The sequence below is a fragment of the Trichosurus vulpecula genome, chromosome 1, assembly GCF_011100635.1.
Source record: "Trichosurus vulpecula isolate mTriVul1 chromosome 1, mTriVul1.pri, whole genome shotgun sequence".
NCBI lineage: Eukaryota > Metazoa > Chordata > Mammalia > Diprotodontia > Phalangeridae > Trichosurus > Trichosurus vulpecula.
In genome coordinates, this window is record NC_050573.1 from 568,274,202 (window position 1) to 568,296,372 (window position 22,171).

General features: G+C 40.8%; 1 protein-coding gene across 1 annotated transcript in view; it reads left to right on the forward strand.

The window, feature by feature from the left end:
• FBP2 (fructose-bisphosphatase 2) overlaps nucleotides 1–1,680 on the forward strand; it is a 43,976-nt gene extending 42,296 nt beyond the window's left edge. The window contains exon 7 of the mRNA XM_036766663.1: nucleotides 984–1,680. Within this exon, the coding sequence (XP_036622558.1) occupies nucleotides 984–1,190 (207 nt within the window). The 3' untranslated portion in view covers nucleotides 1,191–1,680. The remainder of the gene's footprint in view (nucleotides 1–983) is intronic.
• The last annotated feature ends 20,491 nt before the right edge of the window (nucleotides 1,681–22,171 follow it).

Below are 22,171 nucleotides of genomic sequence, written 5' to 3' on the forward strand. Positions count from 1 at the left end.
TGTTTAGAATGAATTACTTCTGGGCAGGTATCCCTGTCTACTTCAGTCCTTTATCCGAGATTTAATAACATTTCTACAGCACTTATTAAGGCCAGGCACTGTGTTAAGCGCTCTGACAATCATTGTCTCATTTAGTCCTCACAATAACCCTGGGGAGTAAATGCTATTATTATCTCCATTTTACAGATGAGGAAACTGAGGCAAATAGGCTAAGTGACTTGCCCAGGGTCACAAAGCTATTAAGTGTCTGAGGCCAGATTTGAATTCACAAAGATGAGGCTTCCTGGCTAACCACTGTACCACCCAGCTGCCTCTACTTTCTACCTTTAATCCATGAATGTGGCTCTCCTTAAACCTTTTTGGGCTTTCAGCCTACAGTTTAAGATGACTTTACCATGATGTTAAATCAGGCTGAATGAGGAGAAACATATGACCTATAGAGTGACAATAAAGACAAGACCATGAAGACAAAGAAGTTAGTTTTGTAAGGCAGTTATTCCTCTCAAGGATCCATCTTTCTTCACAGAAGATAATTCTTTTGGTCACTTGTGCTGTGATTTCCTACATAATAACCTTACTGCATTGGTCAAGATGTCATTTTACTTACATGAGAGGGGAATTTTTCAGTCATTAGGCCCTGAACAGGAGCTTCTGTTTCGAGAGGAGCAGGTTGCTCACCTCTGCTTCCTCATTAGAAGACAGAGATCCCAAAAGGCATGAAGAGCACAAGTCCCCATTGCTATCATTTCTTCCCAGGCTCATTGGCCACTGGCCTAGCCAGGGAATCTAAAGACAATTGAGACCAGTGCCAATTGGCAGTTCCATCTCTCCCTGGGGGCCCAACTTCAGGTAGTTCTCATAAAAATGTTAAAGAGACAAAGGGGGTGGGACAATTCTGATTCTACCAGGTATTTTAAGAAGGGCTGGGGTTTCAGAGTCCTTTTGTCAAGCCCAGTCATGTGGACAGATGTGTTTCCCTGCAGCTCCGGCTCCTGTACGAGTGTAACCCAATGGCCTTCATTATTGAACAGGCCGGAGGCGTAGCAACCACAGGAACCCAGCCAGTATTGGAAGTGAAGCCGGAAGCCATCCACCAGCGAGTCCCTCTCATTCTTGGGTCTCCAGATGACGTGCAGGAGTATTTGGCTTGTGTTCGGAAACATCAGCAAAGTGGCCAAGACGGACGCTAACTCTGCTTCGTTTCCTCTTCTGTTCTCAAATTCTACAAATTACCCAGTGTCCAGCACCCCCCGTCCTGAATGCATATTATCTGGCAAAGATAACGAGGTAACTTGATCTGTACACTGGAACAGAAAGGTTAAAAATGAACTCCTGAAGCCAGGTCCTGTAACAAGAAATGTCTCAATGGAAGGTGGTTAAAAACAAAATAAAACAAAATGGCTTTGTCTTGCTTTCTGTCATGTCAGAGAAATAAAGAGTCTTGGAATGCTATATTTGTTAACACACACACACACACACACACACACACGCACAAAACAACAGCTGGCAGCTATTCAGATGCTGACAGGGATGAGAATGTTCTTAGATTTCACCAGCATTGATTTTGAGATTTGAATCTGACCTACTTTTAGGTGGCTGAATTTTTTTCTTTTTCATGTAATATACAAGTGTGTGTGTGTATATACATGTGTATTTTAAATAGTCAATACATTCTCTTAGAAAACATTTTTGTCCTTTCTTCTGGAAAGTTTTGCTTTACAGCAGCTCAGGACAAGTTTTGAAGTCTCCATTTTTCAAGGGGCAGCTGGGTGGGGCGGGGGATAGAGCACCAGGCCTGGAGTCGGATCCAGCCTCAACCACTTACTTGTTATGTGACTCTGGGAAATTCACTTAACTTTGTTTGCCTCAGTTTTCTCATCTGTAAAATGACCTAGATAAGGAAATGGCAAACTGTTCCAGTATCTTTGCCAAGAAAACCTCAAATGGGGTCATGGAGAGTCGAACATGACTGAAAAGCAACTGAACAATAAACAACCTGCATTGGCCTTGAGTGACCGATAATATCTTGCCTGAATGGCAGTCGGTTAGTCATTTGAAAACCATTGCTTCTTTTTTTGGCAGCTTTTGTCCTCTCTCTTTTATATTCTGTATGAGAGACTCGGACAAGATGTCCACATGTTACAGTGTAAAAGAGGTCAGAACCAGAGGCAAATGACCCCTGTTCAAGTTCTCACCCTTGGGGACAGCCTGAGCAAATTCTTTCAAGACGACCTTGCCCTCCAATACTTTGGGGTGTCCCTGAACCTCAACAGTGGGACCCTGGGCAAGTCAATTAACTTCTCTGGGTTCCAGTTTCCTCATCTGTAAAATGAGGGTTTGGACTGAATACCCTCTAAGATCCTTTATCGCGCTGAGCCTATGATGTGATGAATTGGTCAAGATGACCTTTCATTCAAATTTTGAGCACTCATATGCCTAAAGAGAGGAGGCAGTTGCTCTATGGTTTGCTTGAAGAGGATTTCATAGGAGTTAGAGGTTCAAATGCATGAAAATCATCTGGACCTCAGAGCTGAGACTGAGCTGTAAGGGGTCTTGGAGACCATCTAATCTTAAACTGAGGCCCAGGGCAGTGAAGCCCTTGCCCACAATTACAAAGACAGTAAGTGGCAGAGACAGGATTTTGCAACATATTTTTCAATCCAACCTCATCATTTCAAAGAGGAGAAAACTAAGGCCCAGAGGTGAAATTGATGAGGTTAGGGAGCCATATGTTGAGGTTTGGGGTTTAGGGGTGCTCAGGACCCCAAAATAGCTATATGCTGGGTCCTGCTAGAATGAATTTGACCCAAGCCTTCTTTCATCCAAAGAAGAACAAAGTTTATTAATGATCCGCCATATTGAATAGAGTCTTAAGAAGTCTAAGCATTTGTGACACCAATGCCAGTAGGTCAGATTGAATCTGAGCTGAGGTAGATTGAATTCGAGTACCTTCATGGAGGCAAGATGGATCTTATATACAGAAAAATTGCGGGAGGGATCTAGGAGTGGTCCTGGGATGATGGGAAGAGGGGTTTAGGGAGGGTCTTGAGGAGGAGTCTAAGAAGGATCTTGATGGGACTGGGGTGAGGTCAGACTCCAGGAGCCCAGAGAATGGGATTACGGGTGGGAAGTAGCTGAAGGTTACCTGGAGATAACTGACAATGGAGAGCTAGGCTAAGTTTAAGGGTAACAGATTTGGGCATAGACATTTTGACAGGATCAAGAGTGGGAAGTAGCCTGTCAATAGAGAACTAGCCTAGGTTAAGGGTAACCTAGAGATTTGGGCCTAGTGATAATGAAAGGCTTATGGCCTCAGGCAAATGCCTCATCAAGTGGGAGGATTCAAGGAGAGTTCCTGGGGGTTTTCACAGTCTAAACCCCATCAGTATCAGTAACCTATACCCGATTAAAATGACTTCCCCAAAGTCACACAAATTAGAAGCAGAGAAGGAATTTTTAACTTAAGCCCTCCAACTCCAAATCCAGGAATTTTTCCATGGCACCATTCGCTTTATTTTTTTATTTTTTATTTTTTTAGTTAACAAAAATCTGTCATTCTCTCCCTCTGACCTTCCCCCTTCCTATCATGAGAAAGAAAAAAATAAACCCTGAAAAAAAACAAACCCTCTTGCGAAAATGTATAATCCATTTGCTCCATTGACCACATTCCTCCCAAACATGTCTCAATCTGTACTTTGTCAGGAGGTGAACGGCATACATATTTTATTATGAGTCCTTTGGAATAATGGTTGGTCATTTTGTTGAGCGAGTTCCCAAGTTTTTCAGTCAATTGTCTTTACAATGTTGTTCTTTTTGTATATTGTTTCCTGGTTCTACTTACTTCACTCTTTATCCATTCATATAAGTCATTTCAAGTTTCTCTGAAACCACCCCTTTCGTTATTTCTTATAGCACAATACCATTAAATTGCATTCCGAGAACAGCCAGGTAGCCTAGTAGGTAGAACATTAGCCCTGTAGTCAGGAAGACCTGAGTTCAAGTCCGGTCTAGACACTGCAAATCACTTAACTTATTTGCTTTAGTTTCCTCAGCTGTAAGATAGTACCTACGTCCCAGGATTGCTTTGTCAAATGAGATAATATTTATAAAGCATCTGTAACATACTAGGCACTATATAAATGCTAGCTGCTCTTTTTATATTCATATACTGTAACTTGTTCAGTCATTCCTCAAATAATGAGCTCAGTTTCTAATTTTTTGCCACCGCAAAAAGATCTGCTATAATATTTTTATACATTTGTATAATGGTTCTTTTTCTCTGATTTCCTAACAGTGGTATCTATCACTGGGTCAAAAAGTACACACAATTTAATAACTTTTTGAGCATAGTTCCAAATTGCTTTCCAAAATGACTGGGCCAATTCACAATTCTTCAAACCTGTTTTCCCATAATTCCTCCAGGATTTGAAATTTTCCTTTTTTTGTCATCTTTACCGATCTGATGAGTGGGAGGTAGAACTTCACAGTTATTTCAGTTTGCATTTGTCTATTTTTAGTGAGTTAGAGCATTGTATATGGTCATTGATCGCTTTGCATTTCTTCCTCTGAAAATCATTTCATTTCTTTAATAATTTTCTTCCAAAGATGTCAAAAATTTTTACACCTATAATCTCTTCACCTCTGTTATTTCATTTACTGGAACAAAATCTCAGAAGGGGGAGAAGGTTCACTGTCATTATCTTGATTTCATAAATTGAGAAAACTGAAGTAAAGCATGCTTGAGTCACTTTACAGTAATACTCAAGATCTCAGTGAGCTAGTGAAAAATCGCATTTTCTAACTAATTATACTATGCTGTTTCTCTAGTGTTAATAATATAACTTCTTTCTTGGAAGGCTGATAATCTGTTCATAAACCATCTTCTTGGAAGCTAAGCTGAAGCCACATGAGAACATCCTGTGATACAGTCATATTGCAAAAGCTACCTGGAAAAAATAGCGTGGAACAAAGGTTGGAGTATGCAAGAGAATTCGTTGCAAATATTTCTTTGACTCAGTGGCTTGTAATTTATACCCATATTTTTAGTATCAAATAAGATCATTAGTATTTTTTTTAAGTTTCTGAGAAGTCAAACAACTTGTGGAAGGTTACGCAGCTGCAGAATTTTTAAAGTTTTTTAAGTACCTGCATTGCGTCATAACCAATACTAATTCAATGGTTTGTCATCCTATTTCCTTCATAAATACCATCATCTTTCTATACCTGGTAGAAAAAAAAATGGCATTGGAAGGAGGATGAAGGGTATTTAATTTTTTTAGTGTAGAAGAAGCTACAAATGTTAGAAAACAGGTTGTAAAATGTCTCTTGTGAATCAGCTGATATGTTTATGCATTTTGGTTTGTATATGGTCCCTTAATGGCATAAATGCCTCTGGCTGACGTGCTTACCTCTTAGGCCTGCACTCAATTGTTCCTTAGTGTTTTATTTTGCTGGTCAGAGTTGGAATCATCAGGAGGATGGGTAGGAGTTTAAACTTCCAGATGCATACATCACCTGCTTTTCCCAATTCTGACAGAACTCTATGCAGATTCCTGAGTCTCCAAAGGAAATGGTTCTTTGCATCTGAAAGAAAAAGACAAGGAATGCTGCCTACCATTACAAAACCATTACTTTTGCTTCAGACTTCTTTTTCCCTAATATTTCTGGTCTTTCTCTGTGTGGACTCAATCTCGTTCAATTTAGCTTAAAAAAAAATATCCGGTGTCTACTATGTGCAAGGCATTGTGTTTTAACATGGGGATGAAAATGACAAAGTTAATTGCCCTCAGGGAGCAGCACACAGATAAGTATAGTACAAGGCAGAGTAAAATGGGAGACAAAGAAATCCAAAGTATCCTAGGAATATTTGAAGTAGGAGAGAATATTTTTAGTTGGAGGTTGGGGGAAAAATCAGGGAAAGCTCCTGGGATCCAAACCGAGTCCTGAAATGGATTCTGAAAGAAAAAGCTCTGCTATAGGCTACAGATTTATGTGGCAAACTAGGATTTCAGAGTAAAGAAGGGATTTTAGAGATGAATTAGTGAAAAGAGGAGTTAGCTAGGGGGCACAGTGGATAGAGAGAGTGCTGGGCCTGGAGTCAGGAAGACTCATCTTCCTGAGTTCAAATCTGACCCCAGACACTTACTGGCTGTGTGACCCTGAGCAAGTCATTTAACTCTGTTTGCCTCAGTTTTCTCATCTATAAAATAAACTGGAGAAGGAAATGGCAAACCATTCCAGCATCCCTGCCAAGAAAACCCCAAATGGGGTCACGGAAAGTGGGAAACACTGAACAATAGCAAGTCTGACTCTCATTTTTCCAGAAGAGGGGTATTTGTCAAAGTTTCTTAGAAGTCAAACAACTTGCCTAAGGTTACACAGCTGCAGAGTTGGAACTAAAAGCCCCATTTCTTGATTCCTTGTCCATCAGGCAGAAGAATTCGATAAGGCCAGTTTATAGAAAATTAGATAACATGACTTTCTGTGTGTCTGGGAATTAGCATACATGGTAAGCTAATTATTCAAAGGTGTTTTTTTTTTTTTAAGGAGGGAGATGATTAACATTGCAACATCTTCTTCAATGGGATACTATGGACAAAGCATTTGATTTTGGAGTCACAGGTCCTGGGTTCTAATCCTGACTGAGCCAGTTACTACATGGGTGACCTCTGGGAGTTCATTTACAAATCTTGATGTATCATTTTCATTATTTTTAAAGTGAAAAGGTGGGCTAAATGACCTATAAAGTTCTTCCCAGCTCTAAGTGTATCATCCTTAGAACCTAGGGCCTGTGAACAACCAGCTTAAGGAAGAGACCTGAATTTCAGTCCTACCTCAATGCACTAATTTGATTGTGTAAGGTAAAACCTTGAGACTCCAGTTTTCTCATTTATAAAATTAGGGGGTTTGGAATATGTGACTTCTTATGTCCCTTTCCAGGCCTAAAGTTCTGTAATTCTCTGAAGATAAAAAAAAATCAATCTAGGTAAACAAGAGAGAGCCTGCATGCTTGTCAATTAAGCCTGCATTCTGCACTTTCAGACTCTTGAACACTTGTCACATCTTGTAAACACACAGTGGCCTGACAGCGTTCATTCCTCTGCCAACTGGCAGGCCCCAAGCATCACATTTCTACTTCAGTGCTTAGCTTCGTTTGTTCCTTGCAGATGAAGACAAAACCTGAATCTTTTAGCATGGAGCATGAAGGCAACACATTTCGGTGTTTCTAGAAGTAAGAGTTAAAAAAAAGGTCCATCTTCCAGGGACCTATATGATTTTATTGAGATGCATCTGTAATTTTTAAAATACGATTTTTCCCTCCTGGTATCCCAAATCTTCACTGAGAATTCAGTTGAAGCTGTCCCTGAAGTCAGTAGTCTCTTGGGGTTGGGTGTTTCTTGTCAGATACATGATCTGGTGCAGGCAAGACTGAGAGGAAAGGTCCTTTCCTCCAGAGACTGGTAAATGAACTCTAGCCCCAAAGCTGTGCTCTCTATTCAAACATGCTCTTACCCCCTGTCAAAAACACATCAGTTCCAGGTTGTTTTTTTTAAACAGTGGGAGAGAGGGTCTCAGAGGGAGGGACAATGTTAATATAAGAAGCAAAAAAGGAGTAGAGGGAGTAGAAGTAGGTTTTGACAAAGTTAGGTGGCTTCAGTGAGGCCAGGTGAGCAAAACCTTTTAGAGAAATGGCTAGCAGTCAGCCCTCCCTGGGGCCCCTGGGCTGCCTTAGTCGGATCTCTGGGAGAAGGCCATATCTTTCTGGTTCAGAGAACTGTAAATCAGTCACCAGGGAAACCATCACCTCCCACAGATTACTGAACCCAACTCTGGTTCGAAGGGTTATGTGCCCAGGCATAAATCCCAGCTGGAGGCAAAGTCTCTGGTGTCTTATTCAGTTCAGTATCTAAATGCATTCTGCACTTTCAGCTTTGGGCCATTTGAAAATAAAAAGGATAACTTCTAGAACTAAGAAGAAGAAAAAAAAATGCCCATCTTCCAGGGGCCCATATGATTTTATTGAGATGCGTCTGTGATTTTTCAAAAGTTGGTTTTCCCCTCCACTGACCTCATGGGTGGACTTTGTTACTAAAGAAAAGGGTTTTAGAATTCAAAGCTGAAAGGGGCGCTGAGATCAGCTGGATGAAGTTTGTTCGTTCTGCAGATGAGTAACCCGGGGCCAGAGATGTAACCTGACTTGTCTGAGGCCACATAGCTAGGAAGAAGCGGAGCCAAAATTTGAACCTGGATCAATTTAAAAAACCAAACAAACCTAACCTGCCCCCACCCCCACCCCTAGCCTACCCCCCCAAAACCTCCTCCATACCCACCGCCTGCCGTCCTCAACCTTGTAAAGGTGTTCATGATAACAGCCACAGGTTTTTCTTTAGGAGCAAGGCTTTCTAACTCATCAGTCCTGTATGTCCAGTCTGTATTATCCTGACTACTCCTTTCCCTTCTGCCTTCTGGATATTATCAATAGAAATATTTTCAGTCAGTAGGTCAGTCAGCCAGCCAGCTAATCAAGGACTTTCTGAATGCCCAAAGGAAACCAAAGCACAATCCAAGTTGGCCTTGGGTGATGAGAGATCTGGCCTGATTGGTCGGGGGTCTAACTCTGAAAGATGTTATGCTCTCAGCGGGGAGACCAGACAAACAACCATGCCGACAATACTGGCCTGTGCAGATGAATAGAATTTTTATTCATTGGTAAGTACTGGAGTGACATGGTCAAAGTGACAGGTGTGACAAATTATTCTGGTGCGGTGGGTAAAGCAGTTTGGAGAAGGCAGAGGCAGCAAAGTTGCAGCGAGAGTATCTCTAGGTGCAAAAGGACAAGATCCTGGGCAAGAAATTAATTTAGTAGGGGCATCTAGGTGGTGCAGTGAGTAGAGCACCAGCCCTGGAGTCAGGAGGACCTGAGTTCAAATCCAGTCTCAGACACTTGACACACTTATTAGCTGTGTGACCTTGGGCAAGTCACTTAACCCCAATTGTCCTGCCCTTCCCCCTCCAAAACAAACAAAAAACCAAAGAGAAATTAATTAGTAAAAATGGCCAAGGTCTTTTTGTGTGATTAATAATGGCATAGTATCCTCCTAAGAAATTTTTAAAAATTTAATTTGTTTTATTTTTAATTTATAGAATAACCAAGCATTTCTAGAATAGTACAATTATAAAGATGATTGCACATGAAACCAAAAATCTACTAAGCACAACTTGCTAATCCTTTCTTTTTACTTTTATACATACTTTTCCCACTTAATAGTATTTTATTTTTTCCAAGTCCCTGCAAAGATAGTTTTCAACATTGACTTTTATAAGATTTTGAGTTCTGAATTTTTTCTCTCTCCCTCTGCTCCCCCCTCCCCAAGACCTTGTGCAATCTGATACAGGCTACACATGTACAATCATATTAAACATATTGTGAAAGAAGAATCAGGACAAAGGGGAAAAACACAAGAAAAGAAAAACAACAAAAAAAGAGAAAATATTATGCTTCGATCTGCATTCAGACTCCATAGTTCTTTCTCTGGATGTGGATGGTATTTTCCATCATGAATCTTTCGGAGTTGTCTTAGATCATTGTGTTGCTGAGAAGAGCCAAGTTTATCAAAGTTGGTCATTGTACAATGTTTCTGTTACTGTGTACTATGTTCTCCTGGTTCTGCTCACTTCACTCAGCATCAGTTCATATAAGTCATTCCAGGTTTTTCTGAAATCTGCCTACTCTTCATTTCTTATGGCACAATAGTATTCCATTACATTCATATACCCCAACTTGTTCAGCCATTCCCCAATTGATGGGCATTCCTTCAATTTCCAATTCTTTGCCACCACAAAAAGAGCTGCTATAAATATTTTTTGTACATGTAGGTCCTTTTCCCTTTTCTATGATCTCTTTGGAATGCTGCTGGATCAAAGGGTATACACAGTATTCCAGCCCTATGGGCATATTTTCAAATTGCTCTCCAGAATGGTTGGATCAATTCACAATTCCACTAACGATGCATTGGTGCTCCAATTTTCCCACATCTTCTCCAATATTTATCATTTTCTTTATTTGTCTTATTAGCCAATCAATCAAATAGGTGTGATGTATTCCTTTCAAATATACAACAAAATCATCATGTAAATTTCTCTTTTTTTCTTTTTTTTCTTCTTTCCTCCCCCACCCCCACCCTAGAAATGGTCACCATTAGATACAAATAGGTATATATATGTAAATTTATTCTATATATACTTCTATTTATCAGTTCTTTCGATGCAGATAAAAGTTGTAATTACTACCACTATATTTACTCCTAAAGGGAAAACAAATCACTACGGACATCCCAATAGATTAGAATGAACCTCTCTATACGCTCAGGAAGTCTGATTATCATTTGCTAATTATATTATGACATGAAGTATTTATTCTAACCCCAAAACTAGGGTTTAAGTACTTACTATGTGCCAGTGACTGGGAACTAAAGGATGCAGGCCCTGATCTCAAATAATTTACAATACCATGGGGGAAGGGACAAGTACACAAATAACTTTGGTAGATCAACTTAGATAAGAGCAGGGAAGTTCAGATAAAGTGTTATGAGAAATTTGAGAAGGGAGAGATCATTTTCTTCTGCGAGATGGGGAAGTGGAAGGGTCAGGATGGCTTCACTGAGGAGTGAGCATCTCAGTTGGGTCTTTAGAAAAGTGAAAGACTTCAGCAGACAAGGATTGGGTACAGGATGATAGGGAAAATCAGTTCTAAGTAAGAGAGTTGGTGTCGTGGGACAAGCCTGACTCGGGCTGGTAACTGGGCAGTTTAGGCCTAGTATTGGAATGAAGTAAGACACTACTAGATCTTTCAAGCTAGGTCAGGGATGGGGAACCTGCGGCCTTGAGGTCACATGTGGCCCTCTAGGTCCTCAAGTGTGGCCCTAAATGGGCCACATGTGGCCTGAAGGCCGCAGGTTCCCCACCCTTCAGCTAGGTGGTACAGTGGATAAAACACTGGGCCTTGAGTCAGGAAGATTTCTCTCCCTGGGATCCAGTCTGGCTTCAGACACTTACTAGCTGTGTGACCTTGGCCAAGTCACTTTATCAGTTTCCTTATCTGTAAAATGATCCAGAGAAGGAAATGGTAAACTATTCCAGTATCTTTGCCAAGAAAACCTGACAAAGAGTCGGACGTGACTGAAATAATTGAACAAAAACCAGGTCATTCAGCTAGGTGGGGCAGTGGGTAGAGCACCGGGCTTGGAGTCAAGAAGATCTGAGACACTTACTAGCTGTGTGACCCTGGGCAAGTCACTTCACCCCTATTTGCCTCTGTTCCTCATCTGTAAAATGAGAACACACTGGAGAAGGAAATGGAAAACCACTCCAGTATCTTTGCCAAGAAAACCCCAAGGACAAAGTCCATGGGGTCATGTAGAGTCAGACACAACTGAACAACAACAGCAACGTCATTCAACAATTAACAAAAGGAGGGTGACTTAGCAAAAACACAGGAAGGATATTCAGGAAGAACATCATACTGATTCACCTTAAGATTACTTCCTGTTGTTGACAGTACTGTCGGTCTGGGTCAGAAGCCTGAGAAAACAGGAGCTCCTCACGGCCCTTTGTCAGGTGACCAGGAATACGAGCCAGTCCTCTTAGCCAATCGAGTCTCAAGGAAAGCTTCAATGGCTCTTGAGGAAAAGAACTAGCCTTACCTGCATGGGGTTAGGCCCTTAGGAGAAGGTAGGCCAGCCTTCATGGGAGGAAACATTACCCCTCTCTCACACAGTGTGAAAATGGTATGGAGATAGGGATGAGAAGTATGAGAATGGAAGATGGAAAAGAATCCTGTTGGAGTGAAACAGAGCACACTTGGAAGGGATTAGTGAGAGAAGACTAGATGGTAAATTGGTACCCGATTGTGAGAGGTCTTGAATTCCAATCAGGAACTTAGCTGGTAAGCAATGTGAAAATATTGAAGGTTTTAAAATAGAGGACTGACATGATCATAGTTGTGTGTTAAGAAGACCGCTCAGGCAGTGGGTGGACGATGGATTGGAGAAGGCTTAGGGGAGAGACTGAAGCTAGGAAAACCAGTTGGGAGACTGTTACAATTGTCTGGCTGAGAAGGGCCTAAAATAAGGCAGCTCCAATGAGAGTAGAGAAAAAAGCTCTAGAGATATAAAGATAAAAGGGAGAGAGTGCCTGCCCTCAGGGAGCTTCTATTCTATTGGGAGAGTTAACATGCACACATACATACATACACACACACACACATACACTTAGCCACACATTTATCTACCTGTCTTTTATCCATAAAACAGGTAATGTATGCACACATTGCTGTTCAGTCATTTGGGTTTTGTGACTCCATCTGGGCTTTTCTTGGTGAAGATACTGGAGTTGTCCTTCTCCAGCTCATTTTTACAGATAAGAACTGAGGCAAACAGGGTTAAGTGACTTGCCTAGAGTCGCACAGCTAGTAAGTCTTTGAGGCCAGATTTGAACTCACCAAGATGAATCTTCCTGATGCCAGGCTCTGTACTCTTATGTACTATGTCACCTAGCCGCCCTGTATGGATACACACACGCACTTATAGACACATATGTAGCACCCTCTCTAAGCCTTTCCTTTTACTCTAGTTAGGGACAATTACCTTAGAGTTCCAGGTATTTAGTGAATCTAAATTCCTAACTCTATAACTCATGAACCCTCACTATTATGTTTATTTTTAATAGTCAGCCAGCTGACACAATCAACTCAAGGCAAAGGCATTTACTGTGAAGGTCATTATTTATCATTCATTATATTGTTCAGAAAACTTATTAATTATTGTTTGTTTAAATCCAGCTTCAGGTGACTAGAGATTGTTTGAACCCAGAAGGTTGCCCTGACCTCAGTAACTCTCCAGCAATGCTAGAGATGGCTACAAGGAATTGTGGGTGCCCCCGGGTCCTGGATCTACCCTCAGCATTCTTGTTGTGGGGTCTCCACATCCAGGTCCACCCAAGCTCGTGTTTTGGATTTCTCTGTATTTTGGCTTCACCCAAATTTTATTGAATGTTTACATTTGCTAATTTCCATCTCAATCTACCTTGTTGCTTTCAAGTGGCCTTCGCAGCAAAATTGCTTAACTGTGTCTGTGTGGTTTGTGTGAGGGTTCCCTCGTCTAAATCCTATATAATAATGTAAAGCCCTTCCGGAGCCTGGACAGGAGGGAGCCACACCTCCTTTCTGACTTGCTCTTCTCTACCAACTGACCTAATAAATTTCTTTCTTAAAACATTTCAGATTTTGGGGATTGTCCTCATGAACAACAACCAAGATGGCATTCCCTTTATACACCTATGGCACTCTCCCACAATTACCCATGGGTACTTGCACAGAGATATGCTAGTAGCAAGGAGAACACGGACAGCATATACATGGGCGAGGCGATTCTAACCTCTATGACTGCAATGTCATTTCCCTTTTTCCAGTATCATTTCCCTTTTCCAGTGTCTTCATGCTGCTCCCCCTAGGTGAAGCACCTCTAAAGGGCAGGCCATTCAGCTGTTCTTTTCCTCAGCCCAGCTCCCAACCAGCCAGGGCTGGCTCTATTCTTGACTCACAGAGGTCACTCCTCAGAGCTATCTTCTGCATCATTTATTCAGTTCACTCCTTGATGGGTTCACAGTCTCCTACTCTGCTACAAGATGCCATAAGCCAATTGGAGGAGTTGGAGAAAAGAGAAATTTCCTTTCTCCTGAGAGTCAAGAAACAATTCCTTCTCAAGGGTTGGGTTCTTCTTCCGCAAGTGGCTCTCTTCTCTGCTGCTAGGACTAATGCTCCTTCCGGGCTATCTGCTACCTTGATTGTCTCTTCAGATAGCAAGTGCATCTTGGTTTTTAAAGGGCCACCAGGAACAAAGTCGATCTTTGCCATCCAATGGCTGGCTAGCTGCCTTCTAATTCAATTAATTTTGATCAGAGAATTTCTTTACACCTAATAAAGGGATAACTGTGTAGATACATCTCCATTGTGAGACCTTCTCTTCCTGTGGTCTCTGTTACCTGACCTTTATCTTCTGTGAATTCACCGAGTGGAAATAATTAGGGGGAATCTTTATGAACTCCCCTTCTCACTGTATATACAACATAAATACAAGGTAATTCGGTAGAGAGGAAGAGGCTAGGAGCTGGGGAATCAAGAAAGAATTCATAAAGAAGGTATTCCTTAATTTGAGTCCTGAAGGGTGCTAGAGATTATAAGAGGTGGGTTTGAGGAGGGAATAAATTCCAGGAATTGAGATCACTCAATACAAAGTCACAGAGATGGCAGATGGAATGTCGTGTATGAAGTAAGAAGGCCAGTTTGGCTGGAGCATTGAGTGTTTAAAGGGGAATAAGGTGTAATAAACCTGGAAAAGCAGGTTGGGGCCACGTTGTGAAGAGCTGTAAATGCCAAATACCAAGAGCGACATGGTCAGACATGTACTTCAGGAAAATCCCTCAGGCCCCAGTGTGCGAGATGGATTAGATTAGAGAAAGACTTGAGGAAATAAGACCAATTAGAAGACTATTATAGTAGTGAGTCAAAAGATCACGAGGCTTGAACCAGATTGTCGGCTGTATGAGTAGAGAGAAAGAGGATAAACTGGAGAGCCATTCTGGAGGGAGAAACAAGAATTGAATAGGGAGAAACATAACTTCCAGGACTGGGGCTCACAAAACTAAATGTGTAAGTGCAGAATGGAAAGACATGTCCAGACGATAATTCCTGCTCATGAAGAGGACACGAATCAAGCTTGCCATTTGGCAGCCAATAGAAACTAATGTAATCTTAGGTTGTGATAACAAAAGCATAGTAGCCTAGTTAGACCACATCTAGGATATTGGGGTATCGTGTTCAGTTCTGGCTATCACATTTAAAGGGGATATTGACAAATGGTAGGAAGACCAGGAAAGCGAGGAAATCCCAAATAATACCACACCGTGCAAAGTCACGCACCTTGTCAGACACATACAATAACTGCATTGGCTGGTTTTGCTCAACTGTTTTTCTCTGTTAAAAGGGAAAGCGCTGAGGTGGGTGGGGAGGAAGGTTATGTCTGGGAATGATTGTGATGTAAAAGCAAAAGGCCTCAGTCAAACTTTAAAGATACATGAAGATCACTTGAAGTAACTGGGGATGTTTTACCTGGAGAAGAATTCCATCCCTCCATAGACTCCCTATCTTCAAAACGCAGCTCAAACACTATCTTATGCATAAAGTCATTCCTGATCACCTCAACTGATATTACCCTCCTTCTCTAATAAATACCTTGTATTTATTTTCTCCATATTTATTCTATATATACTTATGTGAGGGCAATTAGGAGGCACAATGCATAGAATGCTGGTCCTAAAGTCAGGAAAACCCACCTTCATAAGTTCAAATCTGGCCTCAGAAACATACTAGCTGTGTGATCCCCTTAGCCTCAGTTTCCTCAACTGTAAAATGAACTGGAGAAAGAAATGGCAAACCACTCCAGTATCTTTGCCAAGAAAACCCCAAATGGGCTCACAGTCAGACATGACTGAAACAACTGAACAACAGTTGCTGTTGTCATCAACATTTAAATGTAAGCTCCTTGTAAACTGAGATTGTTTCATTCTCTGTATTTGTATCCCTTGATGCCTAGCCTAGTGCCTGGCACCTGGTAGATGCTAAATAAGTTCTTGATTGATTCGAGGGGGATGTGTTGGATGTTTTCAAGTATTTGGAAACTGTCATGTGAGGGATCAGACTAATCCCACTTCATCCCATGAGACATAACTAATTGTAGTGAATGGCGATTTCAGAGAGGTAGATTCCAGCTTAATATAAGTCAAAACATTTGTGTTTGAGCCATTCTAGTAGAATGGACCACTTCCAGAGTTAGTGATTCCCCACCATTGGAGGGCTTCAGACAGAGCCTGGATCATTACTTCCTAAGGTTATTGTAGAAGAGGTTTTATCAGATAAAAGCTGGATTAGATGGCTTGTGAGGTCCCTTCCAATTTTAAGAGTCTATGTTTCTGTGATTCAGTCTAGATTTGGGAGGTACTAGGAGAAAAGTGGGAATTAAAGCGGTGGGAATACATGAGCTCACCAAGCAAAAGAGTATATAGAAAGGTTGTGTACAAGGATTCCAGTGGAGCTAGAGAGGCTTCAGGAAGCTGACCGCTCCACACGGCCCCCATCCCCACTCTCCTCCCTTGCCTAACCTGAGCCAGGACTATTGTGAGCAAAAAACAGTGGTAGACACCTGAGTTGTTGTTTCAATAGTGCTCAACTCTTCATGACATCATTTGGGGTTTTCTTGGCAAAGATACTGGAGTGATTTGCCATTTCCTTCTTCAGCTCACTTTACAGTTGAGGAAACCAAGGCAAACAGGGTTAAGTGACTTGCCCAGGGTCACACAGCTAGCAAGTATCTGAGGCCAGATTTGAACTCAGGAAGGTGAGTCTTCATGACCCCAGGCTTGGCCCCCTATCCACTGTATCACCTAGCTGCCAAAGAGGGCCTGAGTTAATTTGGGTTAACTTCGCCCCCAGGAAAATTGATCTAGAACACAGCTGTGGGCCCTTTGGACAAGAAGTTCTCTGGGGTCCCAGGAAGCCTCTTTTCTGATTACTTTAACCTACTTGATTATAGCTTTCATCCTTTGAACTTTTACATGGTTGTTTTTGTACATATTTTTGCTATTTATATATATTTAGTATACAGGGCGTTATTTGTATATATTTTTAGTAAGTGATTTTTTTTTGTTTGAGTGATAGCTTATAGTAGATATGGTATAGCACTCAGAAAACAAAGAATAGAAACAGAACTCAAATAAACTCATGAGGAGGACCCATCTATAAAGCATGGGAGGAACATGAGAGGCCAAAAAGGAGCCATTAGAAATGGAGGCATTAACCACGACAGTGCCGTGCCAAAGGAGCTAATGGAGGAGAGGTGGTTTGTGGTATCAAATTCTGGGGAAAGGTCCAGAAAGGATACTCAAATGGAGCTGTGATCTCATTGATTTGGGAGCTTAGTCCAAAGATAAGCATCTCAAATTGCCCATCCCATGTGGCTCTTGTCCATATCCTCCAGTACATTCAACATAGGAATACACCCAATATGCTGAAGGCCTTCTGAGCTTTCTCCAGATGCTGTGAAAGTCCTAACAAAGTACTCTGACTGTTTGCCTAACTCACCATGGCCTTCTGTGTGATGTTCATTTTTAATTCTTTGAAAATTGTTGTGTACTATTCCTTGCAGCCATATAGCAACACCGGTAAGAGTGTTGGTATTAAAAAAAAGGGTTTTTGCCCCCAGCTTGAGAGACTTGTTGCAAAAATAAACTTTGCAGTTTATGTAAGTTAACCTCAACTTTCATAGAGAATGCCCCCTGCAATATATGGGATCTCCTCCGTCACAGGAGTGATCACTGCTGGCAGGCATTTGTCTCCCTTGTTCTATGTCTCACCTGATGCCTCTCATCAGAGAATTACTGAACAGTGTTATTTCTACTTTTTGGTCATTCAAAGAACCTCAGGTGATATTGATGACTAGACGGGAGACATGTTGGAAAAGATATTTGCAAGGTAACATTTTCCTCTGCTGAATTATGTTATTTTCATAATTAACAAATACAAGCAAAATGGACTTTTATATGCACTATACCTTTCATTGTTGTTCAGTCTATTTTCAGTTATATCTGACTCTGTTGAATCAATTTGGGGTTTTCTTGGCAAAGATACTGGAGTGGTTTGCTATTTCCTTCTCCAGCTCATATTACAGATGAGGAAACTGAGGCAAACAGGGTTAAGTGACTTTCTCAGGTTCACACAGCTAGTAAGTGTCTGAGGCCAGATTTGAATTCAGAAAGATGAATCATGACTCCAGGCCCAGCACTCTATCTACTTGTTCACATCAAGCTGCCCTCATATCTCTCTTGCCTTTGGAGAATCTGTGGCCTCACTGATCAGCACGTGGTTGTTTTTCAGTCATGTCTGATTCTTTGTGACTTTGTGGCATGTCTTTCTTCTTATGTAATAATACTATTCATCCATCATTCTTTTTATTTTTTAATTTTCTTTTAAATTTGTGGAATAAAAAAGAATTTCCATAACATAGTACAACAACAAAAAAAATGATTGTACATGAAACTGCAAACTACCATGCACAAATTGCTATTACCTTCAAATATACAACAAAATTATCATGTAAATTTCTTTTGTTTTTCTTTTTTTTCTTCCCTTCCCAGCTTTCCCTAGAGATGGCTACCATTAGACACAAACAGATATGGTGTATATGTATACTCTTAGCTTTGCTTTGACAATTTGGTCATCTGACTGTACACAGGCAGGTGATTTAAGAATAAATTCAATATTAATAACAAATCTTTTCTTATATGTTAAAATATAATCGATTTCACTTTTTGTGATGTTATTTGCCATTAGTTATAACTAAGGCATACCAATGCTTTTCTTACAGAAAGTATTTATTATAAAAACCTGTAAGAATTTCCTGTAGTCTACAACTATTTAGCCTCTCTCAATCCTTTTTCCTGTTACATGTTTTCTCATATATTTTCCATCATTCTCACCTTTCCCCACCTTTAAATTGGGCTTACTGAGTATGAGTGTATGCTTTTTAAAATGAAAATTTATTGATTTTATGTCATTTTTATATCACCTACAAATATTCTTATTCCCCTCCTAGAGAACTATCCTTAATTTGCTGTTTGGCTTTTTTCAGTCATGTCTGACTCTTTGTGACCCCATTTTGGGGTTTTCTTGGCAAAGATACTGGAGTGGTTTGTTATTTCCTTCTCCAGCTCATATTACAGATGAGGAAACTGAGGCAAACAGGGTTAAGTGACTTTCTCAGGGTCACACAGCTAGTAAGTGTCTGAGGCAGATTAGAACTCACAAAGATGAGTCTTCCTAATTCCAAGCCCAGCACTCTATCCACTGCTGCTCCTTTTTTATACTAGAGAATTTTTACTGTGGGCCCAGTAGACAGAACACTAGGCTTGGAGTAAGGAAAACCTGAGTTCAAGGACCAACTTAGCAGGGGTGTTTTAAAGATCAAATGAGGTAATATTTGCAAAAGTGCTTAGCACAGTGCCTAGTCCATAGTAGGTGCTATATAAATACTTGTCCCCTTCCCTTTATTGTCTCCTCACCCCTCACTTCAGAGTCCAGAAGCTTCACTGAAATGCTTGCTTTTCTACATCCCCTGAGTCTTACTTACTTATGATCCAGTAGTGTGTACAGAGTCCAAAATCATGGTTTTTCTATCTACTCCATGTAGGAGGTTATAAGAGTTATTTATTTTTAAAAATTCTCAAATCACAGTATCATTATGACTCAGGATCCCCTCAGCCAGTATAAACCCTAGTTTCTTAGACCAAAGTACAAGTCTCTGTCCTGTTTAGTTCAGTTTATTCCAAACTATTCGCTGACCTCCTTCCTTGCAATCGTTCTGTACACAAGTAATGAAGAGATATGAGTCATAGAGCACTAATGACCATAAGTAGTGTATATTTATGAGTCAAAGATCAAGAATTAGAAAAAAGAAATAAATCAGGCAGAAAATGTTTGCCAATTGCAGACAAAGGAGAAACAGGCAAGAAAATGAAATATCCGCTCTCCTTTTGCTAAGTCCATGCCAGTTAAACACTCCCTTCTGTGGAGTTTGAGCAGCCTAAGCCATGAGCAGGAGGGAGCTCTAGACTTATCAACTCCCTCCAGTATTGGTCTCCTTTCAAAGCAGTCACTTGTTCCTCTCCAGAACTGATCTGAACTTCACAGTCAGCTTCCTTAGTTCAGCTTTCTTTCAGTAAAGTCTTGCCAACCTTACCTTCCAGACAAGAGGAAACTACACTATTACTTCCCAGACATCCATGTAGTCATGCTCTGGAATGTTTTCTTGTCAAGACATTCTCTGTCTGCAAAGGAGCAGTCTGCCTCAAAGCCTGGTGATATTTCTCCCTGGGGTTTGGAATTTAGCAGTTCCCTGCAAAATCACTCCGTGATGTGCTTGAAATCTGGAATTAATACACCACAGCCTCAAATAGAACAAGGATGATTTACCTCTGGCATTTTAGCATTCTATTCAGAGCAAATATATGTGTGTATATATACACGTGCATGCGTGTGTGTGTGTGTGTGTGTGTGTGTGTGTGTGTGTGTGTGTTTCATGCAGCAGACATAGCACAATGCAAAGCATCATTTGATAGGCTGCTTCAGTAACTAAAAGTCTAAATTACATATAGGATATGTACAAGTCACAGTGGTACATGCATATCCATATAATACTAGGAAATATGTATAACCTCAAGCAAAATTAAGGGAAGAATAATATTAGTTGATCTATAAAATAAAATATGCAGAAATAACAAGGTATAGGAAAATCACTAAGAACAAAACTATACATAGCCAACAGACTAATGTAGCTACAATACAGATAAGATACTAACATAAAAGCAAATAAATATAAACCAAAAAAGTGAAACAGAAGCACACTTAATATATGCAGTAATTACGTATGCATAAATTAACTTATCCAATTACATTCAAGGCACACACACAATAGGTAAACATTAGCAACATCATCTGGTTACATGTATAACCATTTCTCCAGTTTCCTCTGCGATATCATTGTCCCATCATTGGTCAAATAATCTTAAATATTCTGTGACCTATTGACCTGTCTACCCCTATTCCCAAGCTAGTTGATGGTACAGGCTGATCATAATCTTCACCAGAACTATAGTCCCTCCTGTCTCCAGTCATGAAGTCTCCACTTGGGTCACCCCTTTTCCCCCCTTTCCACTAGATAAATGGATTCCCATAAAGTTGGATCTCAATGGTGGGTGTTCAACAGTCTCCTCACTTTCCTCCCTTAATAGACCTCTCCCCAACCACAGATACTCTCCCTTCCCTCTTAACTTTACCGCCCCAATGCCTCACTCCAGATTTAGCCACCCCTTCCACTGTATGCTGAAAAATCTGCTTGATAAACATGCTTGCTATCTTCTTTAAACTTTTTCTTTCTCACTCCTTTCATCTTTCTTACTCAATTTACCCCGGCTCTCCTCTGAGGAAACTGCCTCCCTGGCCTGATGACACATTCAATCATGGCCTCTGACTCACTGGTTGTGGCGAGAAAGTTGGAATATTCTTTGTATCCCATTGCTGTTTCCAGAGTCTCCCTCTACCACCACCTCTTAGCATCCTCTCCTTTGAATCCATGATATTCAAATTTGTCACCCATTCCAAATCTGGATGGCCACTATCTATTGATCTTCTGGGATATTCTTCTTCCTTCCTCCTTGGGCTTCTGCCTGGCTCACAATCTCTCTACCTCAGCTCCTGCCCTCATAATAGGGACTTCAACATACATATTGGTGCTTCCTCAAATACCCTGACTTCCTAATTCCTGAATCTACTCCATTCTCAACACATATAAACAGTATATTCATGTTTTCTCCCCCATTAGGATATGAGATTTTTGAGTCTAAGCACTGTGTTTTCATCTTTCTTGCTATCCCCAACAGTACAGTGGCTGACACATAGTGAGTACTTAATAAATGCTTGTTGACTGACTACTTAAACGTGAACTTGTAGTGGAATGAGGTACTTCTAGGTACAATGTGTTTGTACCATTGAGTCTCTAGAGCTGATATCAGAAAAAGTGTTGCCTCTAGGTTCTGTCCATTTCCATCATTGGAACTGGTTATTGGATCAGAGCCTTTGAATGACTGGTAGGCAGTCTCTTTCACTCACAGCATGTTGACATGAGTGTCCCTCATTGGGTATACCTGATCATCAGGGAGTCCAAACAACTCACCTACTGGCAATACAGGGTTTAAGTGAATTGCCTTTATAGGGCTCCTGCCAGTCTTTGGGACTATCTGGCAAGATGCCTAGACTCTCCAAACCTAGACTTAGGATGGTTTCACATCTACTAACTTTACATCTACCGACGCTATCTTCTTTGTCCCATAGACACCAAGATTTCTCAGCAAAATTGCCACTAGTTGAAAGTCTTGATAACAAACTTGGGCATCATACCATTACATAATTCTTTCAGTATTCTTCTGGACAGAAGTTGTAGCAAAGTGCTACCATTCCTTTAACTTTTCTCTCAGCTTACAGATGCACTGGTTGTGGTGTGTGCGA